Here is a 19,587-nt window from a genome sequence, read left to right as displayed (position 1 = left end):
TAAACGTGCGCAATTCGTTCACTCTAGCACATCAGAAAATATTTCCCAACGCATCCTGAAAAAAATTCCAGTGCACATTTACCCCAATATCATAGGAACATTTTCCTAATTCAAATCTGTACGGGGAACCCACATCGCAGGCAAAAAAATAAACATCATACTACCTGCAATTTAGAGCGCTATCTCTGCAGTCCAGTTTGCAGGTTTTCAAGGACCACTTAAAGATGTCAAGGGAAGGAGCCAACCTGTCCTCCCAGGCAACTGATTTCTTTAAGTGTGGGGCCATCGCCAATAAGGCCCTGCTCCACATCCTCACCAGACAGACCACCTTAGCTGTCAGGCACCTGAGCAAGGCCTCTGGAACAGTTCTTAAGGTACAGGAAGATTGGTACAAGGGCAGGTGGTCCTTCTGGCCCACCATTTGCCTCAGAGAAGCACACAGCCGGGGCAGTAGCCCTCTCTCGCTGTTCTTTTCCCAGCAACTGGTAGTTCAGAGGCATAACGCATCTGAAAACCAGAGGTAGGATATAACCATTATTTCTTGTTACCATGGATACATTTATCTTCCTCGGGATCATATGCCTCTGAATACCAGTTGATGCAAACCACAGGTGGGGAGAGTAGTTCTGTTGCATTCAGGTCCTTCTGGCGGGCTTCCCATTGTGATATCTGGTCGGCCGCTGTGAGAACAGAAGGCTGGACCAAACAGGCCCTTGGGCTAACCCAACACGGCAGGGGTTGGCAACCTAAGGCCCATGGGCCACAAGCGGCCCACGGGGGTCGTTTTACCAGCCACCGAGCCGCCCACTCAGCGAGTCCCCGTGTGCTGCGCTAAACCGGCAGAGTGTGGCACAGAGACTCGCTTTTGCAGCACCGGAAATTGCATCTGCACACACACCAAAAATTGCACCTGCGCAGATGCCGGAAATCGCATGCCCGCAATCCAGCCCACAGAGGGGACTCTGCAGCAGTGAACTGGCCCAGGCAAGGTAAGGCTTGTCGACCCCTGCAACAGGGCATCCTCTAAGCGCCGGCCCACTTATAAGACAAGGTGAGGCGACTGCCTCAGGCGGCAAGATTGACAGGACAGCAGATCCAGCTTCCAAGAGAAGCATCTGGCAGAGACTGACGCACCAGCAGAGACAGATATGGCACACACCTGGGAGGCAGCCCTCAATGCTGCCTCTACAGTGGCCAACAGGAGGCGCTGCTGGTCTCCTCCCACCCTTGCTCCCGATGTGGATCTTTATTGCCCCCCTGTTCCCTGGCAGGGAGGGGACACCATTTTGTGGTTCGCCCCAGGTGCCGAAATGTATTTGGGCCAGCACTGGCTCCTCTTATGTTCTTATCAATTTTTTAAATGTAAAGCCGTCTAGGCCAGTGGCCTTTGTCACCATTTTATGGCAGAGAATCCCATAGTTTCACTACATGCCCTGTACTTCCCCTTTGTTCTTGAGGGCAGATCCACACCATAAAGTACACCCGACACATATTCAGAGCACACAAATTGCCCCCAAAGAATCCTGGGGACTATGTATTGTCAAGGGTGCTGGGAGCTGCACAAGAGGAAGTTGCAGTTCCCAGGATTTCATAGAATCATAGAGTTGGAAGAGACCACAAGGGCCATCCAGTCCAACCCCCTGCCAAGCAGGAAACACCATCAAAGCATTCCTGACAGATGGCTGTCAAGCCTCCGCTTAAAGACCTCCAAAGAAGGAGACTCCACCACACGCCTTGGCAGCAAATTCCACTGTCAAACAGCTCTTACTGTCAGGAAGTTCTTCCTAATGTTTAGGTGGAATCTTCTTTCTTGTAGTTTGAATCCATTGCCCCTTGTCCGCTTCTCTGGAGCAGCAGAAAACAACCTTTCCCCCTCCTCTATATGACATCCTTTTATATATTTGAACATGGCTATCATATCACCCCTTAACCTTCTCTTCTCCAGGCTAAACATACCCAGCTCTCTAAGCCATTCCTCATAAGGCATCGTTTTCAGGCCTTTGACCAATTTGGTTGCCCTCCTCTGGACACGTTCCAGCTTGTCAGTATCCTTCTTGAACTGTGGTGCCCAGAACTGGACACAGTATTCCAGGTGAGGTCTGACCAGAGCGGAATACAGTGGTACTATTACTTCTCTTGATCTAGATGCTATACTCCTATTGATGCAGCCCAGAATTGCATTGGCTTTTTAAGCTGCTACATCACACTGTTGACTCATGTCAAGTTTATGGTCTACCAAGACTCCTAGATCCTTTTCACATGTACTGCTCTCAAGCCAGGTGTCACCCACACCTGGGTGTGAGGCAGGTGGAGTTATGTGATTTGAATGTGTGCTGGGCATGTTTTAAAGGTATGGTACGGATCTTCCCCAAATCTTCTGTCAATCATCTTCAGAAGAACATTGAAAATTGCAATTAACCCTCTGGTAGTAGGAGAGCAGGAGAAGATAAACTTCTCATCCATTTTCTCGACGCCATGCATTAGTTTACAAACACAAACGATGCCTTTTCCCTTCTTACAACAGATCGCAGCGCTCATGTTTCATAAGCAGCCTTTTAAATTGCAAGCTTCCACCCAGCATCTCTGCTTTGGGTGATGTTGCAGGAGCAAAACATCCATCTCATATGGAAACCACAAGGCGTTTTCCCCAACATGCGACACTTCAAATATGATTGGACTCCAACGCCCATCAGCCCAAGTGAGCAAGGCCAAAGGTCAGGGGAAATGGGGAGATGCAGCCCAGCGATATCAGGAGTGGACCAGCAGATGGAGAACGCTGCAGGGAAGGAAGCAAACAAACCAAAAGCTGGAACCTTCTGCACGTTTATTCAGAATCAAATGCCAATGTACTCCGTGGGGCTCCCTCACAAGGAAGCACGCACAGGCTCCAATTGTCTGCACAAGCCCCACTGAATTTTGTGGAGATGATGTCTGAGCAAACTTGCACAGGACTCGGCTGTGACTGCTTGCCCAAACTAGGGACCACTTCAAAGGCAGGACAACTTTTTCAAACGGAGGGCCAAATTCTTTTCTCGGCAACCTTCTGTAGGTCACATGTCATGGGTAGGTGGGGCCTGCTAGAGAGCACGAAGCCGACCGAGAAGACATTTATTAACACACATGCCAAAACATTCAGTCCCAAAGCTTTCGCCCATCGTTTTTTTAAAACTTTCGGATCCCGAAATGCAAAGAAATGGGACTCGCTGTTAATATTTTCCTGCATGTCTCCCTCCCATCTATGACCTTTACCTTCTTTTAAAAAAAACTCAACAACCCACCCTAAAGCAGCTGCTTACAGAAGGAACGAAAATGGGAGGGCGCACCACTGGTGTGACAAAACTTATCCCCGAGTGCATGATCCGCTTGAGAATTCCAACCCACCAGTTGGAAGATCAGCAATTTAGAGCTCACGTTTGAGCAAAACAAAACAAAACAAAACAAAAAGTATTCCCACTCACTCTCTAAAACATAGATTAGCGTTTCCAGAATCCATCTTAATGCTTTTCTGGCTGCAATCCCACTCCCAGCGAGGCCTCTGAGCTCCTATTGACTTGAGTGGGATTTAAGCAGTTTAAATAAACGTGCAGAAGACCAACCCGAGGCCCTAAAGACAGGGAGACGTGTGGCCCAAATCCCGGCAGCTTAAGACTGGATGAACTTTAATGACAATCCCAACACACACACACACACACACCTCACTCTCACTCTCTCCTTTTCACTAATCCTTTTAAGGCTTGGGCTGCTGGGTTCTTTTCACTTTTTAATCTGCGCACAGCACAACTCCCAAGGAGCCGGCAGGAAACTCCAGTTTCTCCTCCCTGCCTCTCTCATGCAGAAACACAAGGGAGCATCCCAAAGCAAGGGAGAATTGTGGGGAACACAACAGTGAAGGGAGGAAAAGGCAGGGATGAACAGGAGGGTGGCATTTATTTCTGTGGACAAAAAGATCCTGATGCTACCAGAGACCCCTTTATGGACTAAGCGACCCCCATTACAAGTGAGGCAGTGTGAGCACACACGGGGTGTTGGGGGGGGGGAGAGAGATAGGGGGACATTTCCATCCTTGCACACAAAAAAATACACCACGGTCAAACAGCGGCTGGCGGAGGCAGAGGGAGGGGGCAGGTGGTGGGGCAAAGTTGCTACAAAGAAAACCAAGCAGGCGGAAAAAGAAATTTCAGACGCGGCGTCAAGATGGCGCGGGAGACGACAGGCCTCTGGCAAAAACCTCTGGAGGGAAAACACCGGCTCTTCTGCCTTCTTCCTCTCTACCACAGACTCCCCATAATCCCCATTCCAATCCCTCTTTTTCTTCGCTCTACAATATAGTGGGTTGTTGGGGGGGGGTTGGTAACAGGTTGACAAATATGTGTGTGTGTATTTGAACAACAACAACATACAGCCGCCCCTCTCAAACCCGGAGCCCAAACAATACCTTACCTGTCTTTTCTTTGATTTCGCAGAGGACGGTGAAGAGAGCTGGCTTCATGCGGTGACAATTCAGGGCATGTTTCCTGCAGTTTAAACAGTGGGGGAGAGAGCAGATAAAGCCGGTGGTTTTTTGAGGGGAGGAAAGACTGGATTTGGAGTTGTCATGAAGAGAAAGGAAGCCTCTATCCATTTCCACAATAGCTCGCAGGCCTGAGCCTGGCGAATAAACCAATCAATCCTCCTTTATTCACAGTATATAATGGAGTCCCCTCTACGCCCCGAGTAATTCCCAGTATAATTCCAGCACCTGAACAGCCCAAATAATAAAAATATATATTTCCTTCAGTTGCTGAATTGTTTCTAAGAATGTGGAGGGGTGTTCAGGTACGGTAAAATGGGCAAAGTTTGGTCAAGTTAGGGAAGGTAGACAAAAGGGGGGGGGGATCTTAAGGAATGATCCCTGTTTACCCTTCACTGGAATTACATTTTTGCATTGCTTTGATTCCTCCATCTCTCATCTTTTAAAATCCATTTTATGCTGTATAAAACAAATTTCAAACACTTTCTTCTGATATATAATTGCAGCCTTTTGACATTCTTTTGGTTGCATAGTTCTCCCCATTTCTAAACAATAACTCAGTTCACTGTACTCGGGTTTTGCAACTCAGAAATTGAATAAAACCTGGAACATACTGGACAATCAAAGCACACAAGCACTTATTCAGAAAAGTAATCTTCAAATTATTTTGTTCCCCTGCCCCAAACAGAACTCGGTATTTAGACCATCATACAAACTCACAATTCTCCCCTCAAAACACAACTCTCCAAGTTCAGACTAACACAGTGTCCTGAGAGCCCTTTTCTCTCTATAATGCTACAACTTCCACAAACCAAGAATTCAGCACAGAAAATCTCCCCGCCAGACCTTGATATCTACAATTCACCTCACACTGGATTTAATCCATAGCTGCACAGATCATAGGAAATAAAAAGACACCCTTGAGGATTTTAACTTTCTCAGTATAAAATACTTCTCTTCCCAACAGCCACTTCACAACCCTTAACCACACCGGTCTTGCATTCTCTCACAAACACAGTGCCAATTCCCAGCAAAGAGGTGGGAACCTCCCAAAAATTTGGATGTCCAGACCTTTTGATACAAACCACTCCACACACAAATGCATATCTGAAACCAAACTTTGGCAATCGTTCTGTCAAACAGAAACCATCCGACCAATAATATTGCCTCTAATCTAAAGATTGGCCCACAGTATATATAAAGTCTTTTTTTAAAATGAATAAATAAAAATACAGCAGCCACACAAACTTATTATTCAAAGTTAGACAAAAGTCATAACTTCAGCATGAGACCCTTCAAAGAGTTTTATCTGCAAGTACAGTTGGTATTTATTTGCTCCCTCCAGATCAGCACGTATCACCAAATATAATCAAAAATTTAACTGTTAATATATTTAACTACACAACAGAGACCCTCTAAAACACCAACCTCTGGGGTTTGGGATACCCCTGAACCAAATGTGAAAATCTGGTGGCTTGGCTAAGTGAACAGGCAGGGAGTGAAAAGCCAAGCTACTAAAACATCTGGAAGGGAAGCAAGGTCTAGCGGTTTAAGCAGAAGGTATGGCCACAGGAATAATTTGAGCAGCAATCCCCGTAATCTCTCTCTTCAACCAAATTCCAGATCCCCCTATTATTTACGCTGGGATTCCACACCAACCACCCCTCCCAAACCAGTTCACCAGCAACAGCATCCTGTGCATATGTACGCCCCACAACAAGTTACAAACCCCAGAGAGCAAGTTCAGTTAACCTAAAATGGCCCAAGTCCCAAATGGAACAGGCCCCAGCAACCCTCTCTGTAATCCAACCTGGCTCCCCAGAAATCCGAACCTCTCCTTCCCAACTTCTCCACCCAACAAAAACAAGAGCCAACTTGCTCCAGACTTCCAGGCCTCAGGCTCTCCTTCTTTCTGAAGAGGCTCCACTCAAGTTCCCCCCAACAAGGGAATCCATTCTTAACCCACAACCTCATCTTTCTTCCCCATCAAGTTCCCCCAAAATAACCCCACCTCCACGTTCAGTTCATGCCCAATCCAGCTTCCCAACTCCCAAATCCGGATTTGGGAGAATACCCCAATAAAACTGGAGCACCTCCACCCGAAACCTTGAACTTCCAAGTTTCCACCCAAGGCTCCTCTTCGGCGCACAACATGCGCCCCCGAGATCCGGCACCACCAAACTCCGCTGGAAAGCGCGGGCCACCCCACGGCCCCCAGGTCTCGGGTCCCACAACTTGCATCCCAAACTACTCCCCGCCACACACAAAGGGAGAAACCCTCCAAGGCAACTTTCCAGCACCCTCCTCTCCCCACCAGCCCGTCCGCCCCGGAATGGCGAGAGGGTAACCAACTTTGCCTGCGCCTCGTCCAAGCTTTGGTCGGTGATGGTCATGATCTGTTGCAGGATGTCGCCGATGTCTTGCTTGCGCGGCTCGCCGTTATCCGAGGGGGGCTCGTGGAGGGAGTGGGGGGTCATGCTGGGGACCCCCGGCACAGCGGGATGGCCCGGCGGGAGCCCCACGGGCCCCCGAGCTTGGATCAGCCTCCCTTGGTCATCCATTCCGCGGGGGCGCAAAAAGCCACCAAGGCGAAAACTGTCCAGCCGAGCGCGAGCGAGCGCGCACACAAAGACGCCGATCCTAACGCTGCCCAAATCCGGAGGCGCCCGGGCGACGTCGTGGAGGCACGGCTGGGTTTTGTATAGATATCTAGATCTATAGATAGCTATATGCAGATCTAGAGATCTCTATTATTCCATCTTGGCTGCGCGCTCCCACGGCACCCTTCCCTTGGAGACTTTGGGGCTGGGAAAATGGAGTCCCACACAAGGGCTGGAGGAGGAGGAGGAGGAGGAGGAGGAGGAGGAGCTGGAAAGAGGGAGGGAAGAGGAGGAAAAAGGAGGAGGAGGTGGAGGAGGCGAGAGCAGCTTCTCTGGGCTTACCTCCCTCCTCCTTCTCCTTTCTTCTTGGCGCCTCCCCTCCTTTTCCAAGCTAGCGCTGCTGTGTGTATAAAGAATACATTTATGGTACTGTATATAGAACAGCGCTCTCTCTCTCGTCTCTTTGCTGCCCCCAGCCGGCCCGCTGGAAGAAAAGAACCTGGAGCGGGCAGCGAGAAAGCGCAAGAAGCCAGCCGGCTTCCTTCCTCTGCTGCTGAAGATTAGAATATGATCATGGAGTTGGAAAGGGTCCTCCGGGTCATCTAGTCCAACCCTCTACAATATAGGACTATGCAGCTGGATCGAACTTGCTGCAGCCTTGGAGTTATGAGCTGGAGAGAAAGAAGGGATGGATGGATGGGCGGAATGCTTATGCACAGAATGCTTAAAGTACATTTATGACCCCCCAAGACTCCTGGGCTGATCGCCGAAGAATTGATGCTTTTGAATTATGGTGCTGGAGGAGACTCTTGAGAGTCCCATGGACTGCAAGAAGATCAAACCTATCCATTCTCAAGGAAATCAGCCCTGAGTGCTCACTAGAAGGACAGATCCTGAAGTTGAGGCTCCAGTACTTTGGCCACCTCATGAGAAGAGAAGACTCCCTGGAAAAGACCCTGATGTTGGGAAAGATGGAGGGCACAAGGAGAAGGGGACGACAGAGGATGAGATGGTTGGACAGTGTTCTCGAAGCAACTAGCATGAGTTTGGCCAAACTGTGGGAGGCAGTGGAGGATAGGTGTGCCTGGCGTGCTCTGGTCCATGGGGTCACGAAGAGTCGGACACGACTGAATGACTGAACAACAACAACAAGACTCCTGGGAACTGCGGTTCAGCACCTTGCAGAGCTGCAGCTCCCAGCACTCTTAACAAACTACAATTCCCAGGGTTCGTTTTTGGGGAGGGGGGAAACCATGTGCTTGTAAATGTGCGTTTGTCACATGCACCCAGCCAGAGTGCAAGTAAACTCAGTTCACAGATACAGGTAGGTAGCCGTGTTGGTCTGCCATAGTTAAAACAAAACAAAATAAAAAAATCCTTCCAGTAGCACCTTAGAGACCAACTAAGTTTGTTCTTGGTATGAGCTTTCGTGTGCATGCACACTTCCTCTGAGGGAAACGCATAGAAAACACAGGAAAACTAACTTTCTCTAAGACGCTACATCTTCTCAAGAATCAAAGAAATAGAAACCATATATATTTTATACACTTCTCTCAAAAAAAACGAGCTGAGGAAGGCGTCTACGCCGAAACGGGGCCCTGTCCTGGTCTCCAGTTGTCTCATTATACATCTGACACGCATCGTAGAAGCCCTTACATCAACTTCTAAAAGACTTTCAAGGGATTCTTCAATGTGAAACTATTTATTCATTTAAGAATGTAATTCTTAACAGGATTGATACTATATTTGTATTTACTTACGAGTAAATGCATCTGTTTGGTTGAAGCTTCCGGCCAGAGTTCTTAATTATATTATATTAATTAATTATATTTATATTCTTAATTATATTTATTTCAGTCACTTTCCATGTAGCAAAACCAAAAACACTTTCTGTCTGCGTAGGAGAAACGTAGTTTGTGATGGAGGTTTGAGCCTTGTACGTAGGAGCGAAGTGTATCCTACCCAGGTTTCTACTGAATTTCACATGAGAAATGGGAATCGGCTACAAAATTTTAAAATCTTGGCTTTCATTATGAAACAAGAAGGAACAAGTTTCTAGGGCTCATGATTCCAGAAAGAAACCTTCTTCAAAACGTGGTGCAGATGCCTTGCGAACCCTCTGGAGCCAGAGCTCAGTCGAATGTTTAGCAATCGGCAGGTGGAGCTAGCGGAAGCCAAATAAAATTATGCAAACTAAGGAAAAGTCTGCACTGATGCATCAATTATACAGATTACAGGCATTCGCTTTTCTTGGCATGGGATTTGGACAGGATCCCAGCACTTTTTAGAGCACATGACATGCTGTCCTGGTCACTCTGTGTCCTTGGATGTGACTGAAATATACAAAACGCTGAGGTAAAATGGGGAAGGGTGTGTGTGTGTGTGTGTGTGTGTGTTGCCACTTCTGGGAATCAAACTGTGCCCAAGACAAGCAGCAAAGATTTGAGGGGAGACATTTCATGCTGTCGGAGACCATTATTCTATGCAGTGTTCAGGTGTGAAAAGGAAAAGGTCTGGGTGTACCCTATACATTTAAAGCAGACTCCCCAAGTGTCCCTATATTCCAGGGACAATCTTGGATTTACAGAAGCCATCCCAGATTCTGATTTGATCCCAGAATGTCCTGCTTTTCCTTAGGACGCCCCTATTTTCACTGGAGAAATGTCGGAAGGTATGGAGTTAACCGACCTCCGAGCCAAGGAGATAAGTAATAAGATTTCTTTAGAAGAAATCTGAAGGAAGCCCTGGATAGGGAAGTTTGTTTGTTTTTTTAGTAGCACCTTAGAGACCAACTAAATTTGTTCTTGGTATGAGCTTTCGTGTGCATACACACTTCTGCAGATACACTGAAACGGAAGTCACCAGACCCTTAAATAAAGTGAGGGAGTGGGGAGGGGTATTACTCAGAAGGGTGGTGGGAATGGAGTTTTTAATGTTTTGTTATGTTTCTATAGAAGCTGCCCAGTGTGACTAGGGCAACCCAGTCAGATGGGTGGGGGGATAAATAGTAAAATTATTATGGAATAGGACATGGGTAGGCAAACTAAGGCCTGGGGGTCGGATCCAGCCCAGTCGCCTTCTAAATCCGGCTGGTGGACATTCCGAGAATCAGCATGTTTTTACATGAGTAGAATGTGTGCTTTTATTTAAAATGCACCTCTGGGTTATTTGTGGGGCATAGGAATTTGTTCATTTTTTCTTTCTTTCCAAAATATAGTCCAGCCACCACAAGGTCTAAGAGACAGTAGACTGGCCCCCTGCTGAAAAAAGTTTGCTGACCCCTGGAATAGGACGTCCCTGTTTTCATCGGAGAAATGTTTGAGGGTATGGAGCACACACAGAAATATCCAAAGGGATCAGACTTTTGTGATAAAGAAGGTGATGGGGAAATGTGCTAGAAAGGGTAGGGCTTTGGTGTCGTGTCATCTAACCTCCCTGCAAACAAACCAGGATGGATGCCCAAGAAGCAGATTATCTGAATGCCCTGAGTCAGGCCATTGCTCCATCTAGCTCATTACTGCCTCATGTGGCCAACACCAGCCTGGAGACTCCAGGTCCTGCATGCAAATCTCATGTTCTGCACCTCTGAGCTACAGATCTTCTGTAATTGTACAGTGAAGCTTCTTCCCTGCCACTTTGGCCTGATACACACACACACACACACACACACACAACCCCAAAATAACACACCCAGACCTGTTTGTTTTGCCTTTCTCTAAGGGAATATCCATGAATAAAATCCATGGCGGAGAGGGTTGTCTAACGCCACCCCCATTGATGGCTCTGCTCTGACTTCACAGCAATGCTTCCAGGTACCAATTGTTGGAAACGACAGGAGGGGAGAAAGTGCTCTCATGCTCGGATCCTGCTGACGGGTTTCCCGCAGGGATCTTGGTGGCCCTTGTCAGAACAGGATGCTGGACTCGTTGGGCCGCTGGCCTGATCCATCAGGGTCTCCTTATGTTCTTCATATTAAACATGCAGAGCAAGGGAAGTGGCACAATTGAAAAGCTTGCAGTTTCTAAATATGTTAACTGACCGTAAGTAGTTTCAGTTCCCGCAGGAGGCACTTATTGGGCAACACTGGAGCACGCGTTCGATGGGCAGCTAAAAATCCAGCTTGGCCTTCGGACCCCTGATTTGGACTTTGTTATGTACTGAGTTGAATAGGATCCAAAATGCACCAGTCTGATTGGTCCTAGAACAATAGGATTGAGATTGCAGCAGTCTGACTGGGCCCAGAACAATAGGATTGAGATTGCAGCAGTCTGATTGGTCCCAGAACAATAGGATTGAGATTGCAGCAGTCTGATTGGTCCGCAGGAGCCACCCAATCCAGCTCCAGGTGGAAGTGAATCCGCACTCCAATTGGCATACAGGAGTATCCCGGAATTAGCCAATCACGTGGGGCCCATTGTGTAAATAGTGTATATAAAGCAAACGTTTTGGGGGAACTGCATTCCTCACTACTATGAGCTGAATAAAGAGCATGAAATTCACACTGGACTCCGAGTATATTTCAGACTTCCTAGAGCAGGATCTGCGGTGGTGGTGCAGCTGCTACGTAAAACCTAATCCACACTGTCCGAATTCACTCTCCTTCCTTGGAGGCTTTTAAGCAGAGGGCGGATGGCCATTGGTCATGGATGCTTTCACTGAGATTCCTGCATTGCTGGGGGCTGCACTAGAAGACCCTCGGGGTCCCTTCCAACTCTATAATTCTATGATTTAAGGCACCAACATACCACTTTAAACAGTCATGGCCTCCCTCAAAGAATTCTGGGGAAATGTAGTTTGTTAAGCGTGCTGAGAGGTGTCAAGAAGCCCAGAGCCCAGACGCAGGTGGCGCTGTGGTCTAAACCACAGAGCCTAGGGCTTGCCGATCAGAAGGTTGCCAGTTCGAATCCCCGCGACGGGGTGAGCTCCTGTTCCTCGGTCCCAGCTCCTGCCAACCTAGCAGTTCAAAAGCACATCAAAGTGCAAGTAGATAAATAGGTACTGCTCCAGTGGGAATCATAGAATCATAGAGTTGGAAGAGACCACAAGGGCCATCCAGTCCAACCCCCTGCCAAGCAGGAAACACCATCAAAGCATTCCTGACAGATGGCTGTCAAGCCTCCGTTTAAAGACCTCCAAAGAAGGAGACTCCACCACACTCTTTGGCAGGTAAACAGCATTTCCGTGTGCTGCTCTGGTTCACCAGAAGCGGCTTTGTCATGCTCCCTCGGCCAGTAAAGCGAGATGAGCACCACAACCCCAGAGTCGTCCGCGACTGGACCGAACAGTCAGGGGTCCCCTTACCTTTACCTTTAAGCATGCTGAGAGCTGTCAAGAAGCCCAGAGCCCCTCCTCCCAGAACCACAGTTCCCAGAATGGTTAACAAGCAATCCCTCTGGGAACTCTGGGAAGTGCAGCTCTGCAAAGAGAAAAAGGATCTCTTGGCAGGGATGGACTTGGGTAATCTTTCGTAATACGGCGCTCTGTGAGAATTTGCCAACATTTTAGTGCTACCAAATGGATTTCGTTTTTGCACCGCCTCAGCTCGGCGCCCTGTTGGGGGGACGGCAGGCACACCAACCGCAGTGCCTTAAACCCGGCGCTGCTGTTAAGCAATGCTCAGCAACCTTAACTGACTACAGTTCCCAGGATTCTTTTTTGGGCTAGATACAGGTTATTGTTTAAATGATACTGCTTTAAATGTGTAGGGCAGGTGGGGCCAGATTCTGCATCAGCCTGGCATTGTAGAAACGTTTTCAACAAACTGTTTAAAAATTAACACTGAAGGCCCCTGCAGAATTTCCACTGGAAAAGTTTTCCACAGTAAAGAAGGCTTGATTGCATGTTGAGGTTCGTATTATGACGATCAAGATTTTTGAAACTGTTCTTCTGTGGAATGACAAACAACACCTAGGGGGCTCCCAGTCCATCTCCCATCTCAACGCTGACCCAAACCACACCTGCTTAGCTTCAGCAAGGTTGCTGGGTCATGAGCCCTTCGGCCATGCCCTGAGGTGAGGGAACGATAACATTGTGGGCCAAATTAAGTCTGTTGACCTTCTTTCTCTCTTTCAGCTTGATTTTGTTACCCTGAATGAAATTAACTGTTAGCCATCTGCAAGCAATATTTGCGTTACGATAACTTGCTGTCGTTAAGCAAATAAGTCTTAACTGATCTAAAGAGAGGACCTGGGAGCAGGAAAAAATGGGTCCCAAACTAAATCTAAAACCACGTTCACGCCGTGTATTTAAAGCACTACAATACTCCCTTAATAGTTGCGGCTTTCCCCCCAAAGATTCCTGGGAACTGTAGTTTTGTTGAAGGTGCTAAGAGTTGTTAGGAGGCCCCAAATCCCCTCACAGAGCTAAAATTTCAAAAGTGGTTTCACATTCAATCCTCCTTTCCTGGGAACTCTGGGAATCGCAGCTCTGTGAGGTGAATAGGGGCGTCCTAGCAATTGACAGCACCCTTAAGAAACCACAGTTCCCAGGATTCTTTGGGGGAACGCCACCGTTGTATAATACTGCATCAAATGGTGCAGATGGATGTAGCGCAAGTCGCTTGTGGGAGCCATGGGCACCCAAAGGTCCTGTGTGAGATTGGGTGTGACTGGCCCACCCCAGCCGCCCACCAATCTGGGGCCCATTTCCTGAACTACAACTCCCATCATCCCTCACCACTGGCCATGCTGGCTGCAGCTGATGGGAGCTGGATTCTCCACTTCTGAGTTAGGGGAACCAATGACCTGGGTATTGATTAGGCGACGTCGTTCTCTGTTGTGTATAACCCTACTCTCATCTCAGTTCCCACAGCCTCCTGGAAGCCATGCCTCCTTGCAGGGCTGGGGAGCGTGGCTGACACAATAGTGAGGCAAACACCCTCTGCACATGCTCAGAAACACCTTTATTCTCTTTCTCTCTCACACACCCACCCCGGTACCAGTTTCCCAGAAGTTGCATGGGCGAATGCGAGGCTGCAATGTGAGCGACGGGGGGGGGGGGGGGAGGAAAACGGAGGGGGAAAGTGACAGGCGAGACGACCACAACAGCTCAGCAATAGGATTCTAAGACATGCTGGCTCATTTTTCTTCCACTAATTAGTCCCTTAATTACAAGGCTGTTTTGCTTAATTAAAACCGGAGAGGGAGAGGGAGACAGGAAGGGAGGGGGATTTATTAGGGGGTTCCACTCCTCGCTCCCAATCAGCGCTAATTAATATCATCTCCAACTGCACACTTAATGAGCCACTAATTAACGAGGGTGGGAGGGGGAAGGACTCATTCAATCTGCACTCACCTGATTAGCTAGTCAACCCCCCCAAAAGACATGAACCTGATTATGATGATTGGCCCCACACACAAACCTTTTTTTAAAAAAAAATAGGCCTCATTCCCACACACTCGCTCTCCCAAGGGCAGAACTTTCCCTGGTTTCCAACCAGGAGTAACTTTCTGTTTATACAGGCAAGTGGATTTCTCGTAAATCACGTGGGTCCATTTCCCAGCAGTGGGAGGACGCGAAGAGGAAGAGAAGCAACCATAAATACCCAGGGCAATGTCTAGTTTTTGAGTGTGCGAGCAGGGGGTGTGTGGGGGGGTGGGTTTTTCGAGAGAATACAAGGAGGGAGCAGCACTTCTCTCTCCCCCACCCCTGCAAACAGGGTTTTATTTACCCTTAGCGCACAGAGAAGGAACCTGTGGCTTTCCAAATCTTGCTGGGCCGCAATGGCTACCAGCTACAATGGCTATATTCTACCTGTTTAGGGAAGTTTTTAATGTTTGATATTTTATTGTGTTTTTAATATTCTGTTGGGAGCCACCCAGAGTGACTGGGGAAACCCAGCCAGATGGGTGGGGTATAAATAAATAAATAAATTTATTATTATTATTATTATTATTATTATTATTATTATACCTTGTCTGTGCATTTATTAAGGGAGGGGGTTGTAAAAACAATTTTGTGCCTTGAATGTGATGCTCTGCATTAGTGCAATATTGGTAAAGGTGAGCTTCTAGCTCAGTACCTAAATGCATACCACCCACTCGCAAATCTATATATATATACAGTGGTGCCCTGCTAGACGAATGCCTCGCTAGACAAAAAACTCATTAGACGAACGGCATTCGTCTAGTGGAAGCCACTCCGCAAGACGAAAAACTCAATGGGGCTGCTTCGCAAGACGAAAAATGTTCGTCTTTTTTTTCCGTTTAGCGGAGCGCAGCTGTCATTGCCGCTTCGCTAGACGAAAAAACCGCTAGACGAAAAAATTCGTAGAACGAATTATTTTCGTCTAGCGGGGCACCACTGTATAAATGTTCCCATTGTGTGCGCGGCGGACACCGATGTTCTCCATAACCGCTGCATCAAACAGCATCAAATTAGGACAAAGCATAACTTGGCCATCAAGGAAGGATCTGGCATCATAAAAATTCAAAAAACAAACAAACACCTGTCATGCCTAAAATATAGAATAAAGGCAAAAAAGTGGTGCGCCTATTATACCTCACCAGCAAAAGGAATGAAGACACCAACAGCATCCAATAGAAATGTGGATCGCCTGTCGACATCATCAGACCTGGCCAGAGCAACAATGCCCTGTCCACCATTTTATAACTGCCATTTTTAAGCACCTGAGGACTTTCTGACACAAACCATTTTATAACTGCCATCTGTAAGCACCTGAGGACTTTCTGACACAAACTGCTCAGTGGAAACGTGGTGCTGGCGAACTTGCTTTTGGTGGGGGGCTGGGGCTGGGGGTGGTCCCCAGTGCCCTCACCTAAAATGGCCACCGCAGCTTCACATGCACCGAGAAAAAAAAAAAGACGGAGCAGGAGGCATGCCTGAGAGGTCGCACTGGGTAAGACCAGCTCTGAGGTGATTGTGTCGCTGGGGTGCGTAATTTTGGGACTAGGGTGGGGGGAAATGCTCTTTAAGGTCCCCAGTGCCCTCACTTAAAATGGCCGCCGTGCTGTTTTTACATGAGTAGAATGTGTTCTTTTATTTAAAATGCATCTCTGGGTTATTTGTGGGGCATAGGAATTAGTTCATTCCCCCCCCCAATATAATCCAGCCTACCACATGGTCTGAGGGAAAGTGGACCGGCCCACGGCTGAAAAAGGTTGTTGACCCCTGCTCTAAAGGGACAGGGAAGAATGAAAACAGGAGCTTCCAGAATACTCTCAGGGTCTGGAGAATTTTTAAAAGCAAAAAACACAAAAACAAAACCACAGCAATGCGTAGCCGGGCCAGCTAGTTTACTATAAAATGAAATAATATTTTTTTAATAAGAATTTTATTGGTTTTATTCAAAACAAAGAACAACAAAACACATACAACAACACAAACACAACAATCAAAACATAATGAAAAACAAATACAGACCACCACTAAAACACCAATAATTCTTTTTCTTGTTTATAACACACACAAAAAATTCTTGTTTGAATCTATACTGGGTGACTTCCCCCATTTTCTCTCCTTTGGTTCCACTTATAATTTACTTTAATAACTTCTCATCTTTAAAATTTAAACCATCCAAAAAATCTAAACATAATTCTTAATATTTAATTTTACTTCAAACTAACCTATTACTTCTTAACTCACATCATACATCTTATTTCACTTAAACTGCTGCTAATAAAAAAATTAACATATCTCTTCACTAGTTCAAAATCTTAAATTCTTAACACACTGACTTCAGGGTACCATAATAAACCATCCTAGTTATATTTTAAATGTTTCATCCTATCCCTTTTCTAACCATTTTCCTTCGCCATCTCGGGGTCTCCCCCCAGATATTTCTCCTTCTCTCTCCAAACCCATTGTCCAGAATGTCCTTTTTTTCTATAAATCCACAGTTCCAGACGCAGTCCATAAATGTCCTTGCAGGGAGCTTAAGGATACACAAATCATCACCTTCCAGCATCTCCATTTCAAAGTTCCAATCATCTTCTGATCGTAGATTCACAAATCTTCTTCCCATCATTCCTGGGCTCTCACCCCAGAAATTGGATATAAGTTGTCTTCTAATCCTGGGTCTCTCACCCCAACAGGATTTTCCATCTTCTCGGAGTTGCATAGACACTGTACTTTGGATTTCAAAAATTTCCTTAAGTTCCCTACCAAGGTTTTCTTCCAGTTTAACAAAATTCTCAAGAGTCTTTCCTGTGGGATATAACTTTTCTTCAACATCCTGGTTCAACAGATTTAACTTCTGATTTAGCAATTCTAACTTCAAAAGAATAATCCTTTGTTCATGCGTCAGTCCTGAGTCTAAAGCCAATTTGAAAGCGAAACCAAGCATGGTAGAAGTGGGCATAGGGTATCAAGTTTCAGTATTTTTCCATCTTTAGTCATAAGTTTCAGCAGCCATTTTCCCCGGAGTCAGGGTGAAAGGATTACATTCCAACAACTTCACGAAGAAATATTTCCACCAACTTAGCCCCCCCAAAAGGGATTCAGCCAGTCTCACTTATCAAGAAAAAAAACACTCCATCAAAACTTTGTATCCACTACTGCAGCAGCAGTCACAGTCAGAAACAGTTATTTCTTCTTTACAGGGGGAAAGGGAGAAGGGTTCAGCGCCATAATGGGCTCGCTGGAGAGCCCGTGCCGTGGAACGCTCGACCCGCGGTTTAGCGGAGCCCCGCTGTGCGGTAGCGGGGCTCCTACCCCCGGGCCGGACTGGGTCGTTTCGCTGCCGAAACGACCCACGACCGCCCGCAATGGCATTCTCGCCGGAAGTATAAAATGAAATAATAATCATAGAATCGTGGAGTTGGAAGGGACCCTGGGGGCAATTTCCTCCTAATATTTCTCTTTTCCTTAATATGCATTTCTGTATGATATTGTTACAGAAGTCGGGGGCTTGCCCCTCCCTCTGCTGAATGGTGGGAAGAGCCCATGGGGTCCCAGGCATACACACGGGGTCCGAGTCCATTTGGAGAATAGAAGACATATTGGAGACCGTCATGCTTTTTGCACAACCCCAAACCCAGACATTTCCTTTTAAAATGTAAAAATCCGTCCAAATGGGCATCTTTAGGTTTTCACGGACATATGGCAACCCTGTGGGGGGGGGAGAGATGGGGCCGCGGACCCCCTGTGTGTGTTCAATGGATCCCTAATTGGGAACTACTGTACAGTGGTACCTCGGGTTAAGAACTTAATTCGTTCTGGAGGTTTGTTCTTAACCTGAAACTGTTCTTAACCTGAAGCATCACTTTAGCTAATGGGGCCTCCTGCTGCCACTCCGCCGCCAGAGCACGATTTCTGTTCTTATCCTGAAGCAAAGTTCTTAACCTGAAGCGTTATTTCTGGGTTAGCGGAGTCTGTAACCTGAAGCGTATGTAACCTGAAGTGTCTGTAACCTGAGGTACCACTGTACTAGACTATGTATTCTCAGACACCTGCCTTTCTCGTACCTGTTATTCGGCTGGAGACCCACATTGCAAAATTTGGATGGGCTCCAATTTCGAAGGATGGCTGTGTTTGTGGTACCCTTTTAGAAAGTGCCATGAGGTAGATTTGCTTTAAAATGTGAACAGAGACGATTATTAATGTCTGCGACAACAGCAGCGTGGATACTACTGGCCCAGAGATGGAAAGAAGATGAAGTCCCAACCAGAGAACAATGGCTGATGAAGATGATGGACTGTGCCTAAATGGCGAAAATGACTGGGAAAATCAGAAACCAGTAAGAGAGAAACTTTAATAAGGAATGGGGGAAAGTTACAATTTACCTAAGAGAGCACTGTAATCAACTAAAAAACTTTGGCAGGATTTGAGTAACGCTTGCAATGTACTAAAAACTAAGGTAAAAGTGGATTATTTTAAGAAAAATTGAGAAAATTCATAGAATCATAGAATCCTAGAGTTGGAAGAGACCACAAGGGCCATCCAGTCCAACCCCCTGCCAAGCAGGAAACACCATCAAAGCATTCCTGACAGATGGCTGCCAAGCCTCTGCTTAAAGACCTCCAAAGAAGGAGACTCCGCCACACTCCTTGGCAGCAAATTCCACTGTCAAACAGCTCTCACTGTCAGGAAGTTCTTCCTAATGTTTAGGTGGAATCTTCTTTCTTGTAGTTTGAATCCATTGCTCCGTGTCCGCTTCTCTGGAGCAGCAGAAAACAACCTTTCTCCCTCTTCTATATGATGCAGTTGAAGAAGTTTGAAGATGGAAACCATGGAAGGGTGGATGGAAATCTAAATTTTGATGACAGTTACAGGTGGGTAGCCGTGTTGGTCTGCCATAGTCGAAACAAAATAGAAAATTCTTTCCAGTAGCACCTTAGAGACCAACGGAGTTTGTTCTTGGTATGAGCTTTCGTGTATCTGAAGAAGTGTGCATGCACACGAAAGCTCATACCAAGAACAAACTCCGTTGGTCTCTAAGGTGCTACTGGAAAGAATTTTCTATTTTGTTTAAATTTTGATGATTATGGCTAGTGTTTGAATTCAAACGTGCAGTGTAAA

The 19,587-nt window shown here is 46.7% G+C and overlaps 1 protein-coding gene across 1 annotated transcript in view; it reads right to left on the bottom strand.

Annotated features, from left to right (window-relative positions):
• Positions 1–7,360, bottom strand: part of LOC117042416 (pre-B-cell leukemia transcription factor 2-like) — a 28,776-nt gene extending 21,416 nt beyond the window's left edge. The window contains 2 exon segments of the mRNA XM_033141963.1: positions 4,441–4,514; positions 6,863–7,360. Coding sequence (XP_032997854.1) covers positions 4,441–4,514; positions 6,863–7,071 — 283 coding nt within the window. The 5' untranslated portion in view covers positions 7,072–7,360.
• Between the last annotated feature and the right edge of the window lie 12,227 nt (positions 7,361–19,587).

This window comes from Lacerta agilis, chromosome 2 (genome assembly GCF_009819535.1).
Source record: "Lacerta agilis isolate rLacAgi1 chromosome 2, rLacAgi1.pri, whole genome shotgun sequence".
Taxonomy (NCBI): Eukaryota; Metazoa; Chordata; class Lepidosauria; order Squamata; family Lacertidae; genus Lacerta; species Lacerta agilis.
Note: the sequence above shows the minus strand (reverse complement) of the source record. Positions and strands in the feature narration are given on the sequence as shown.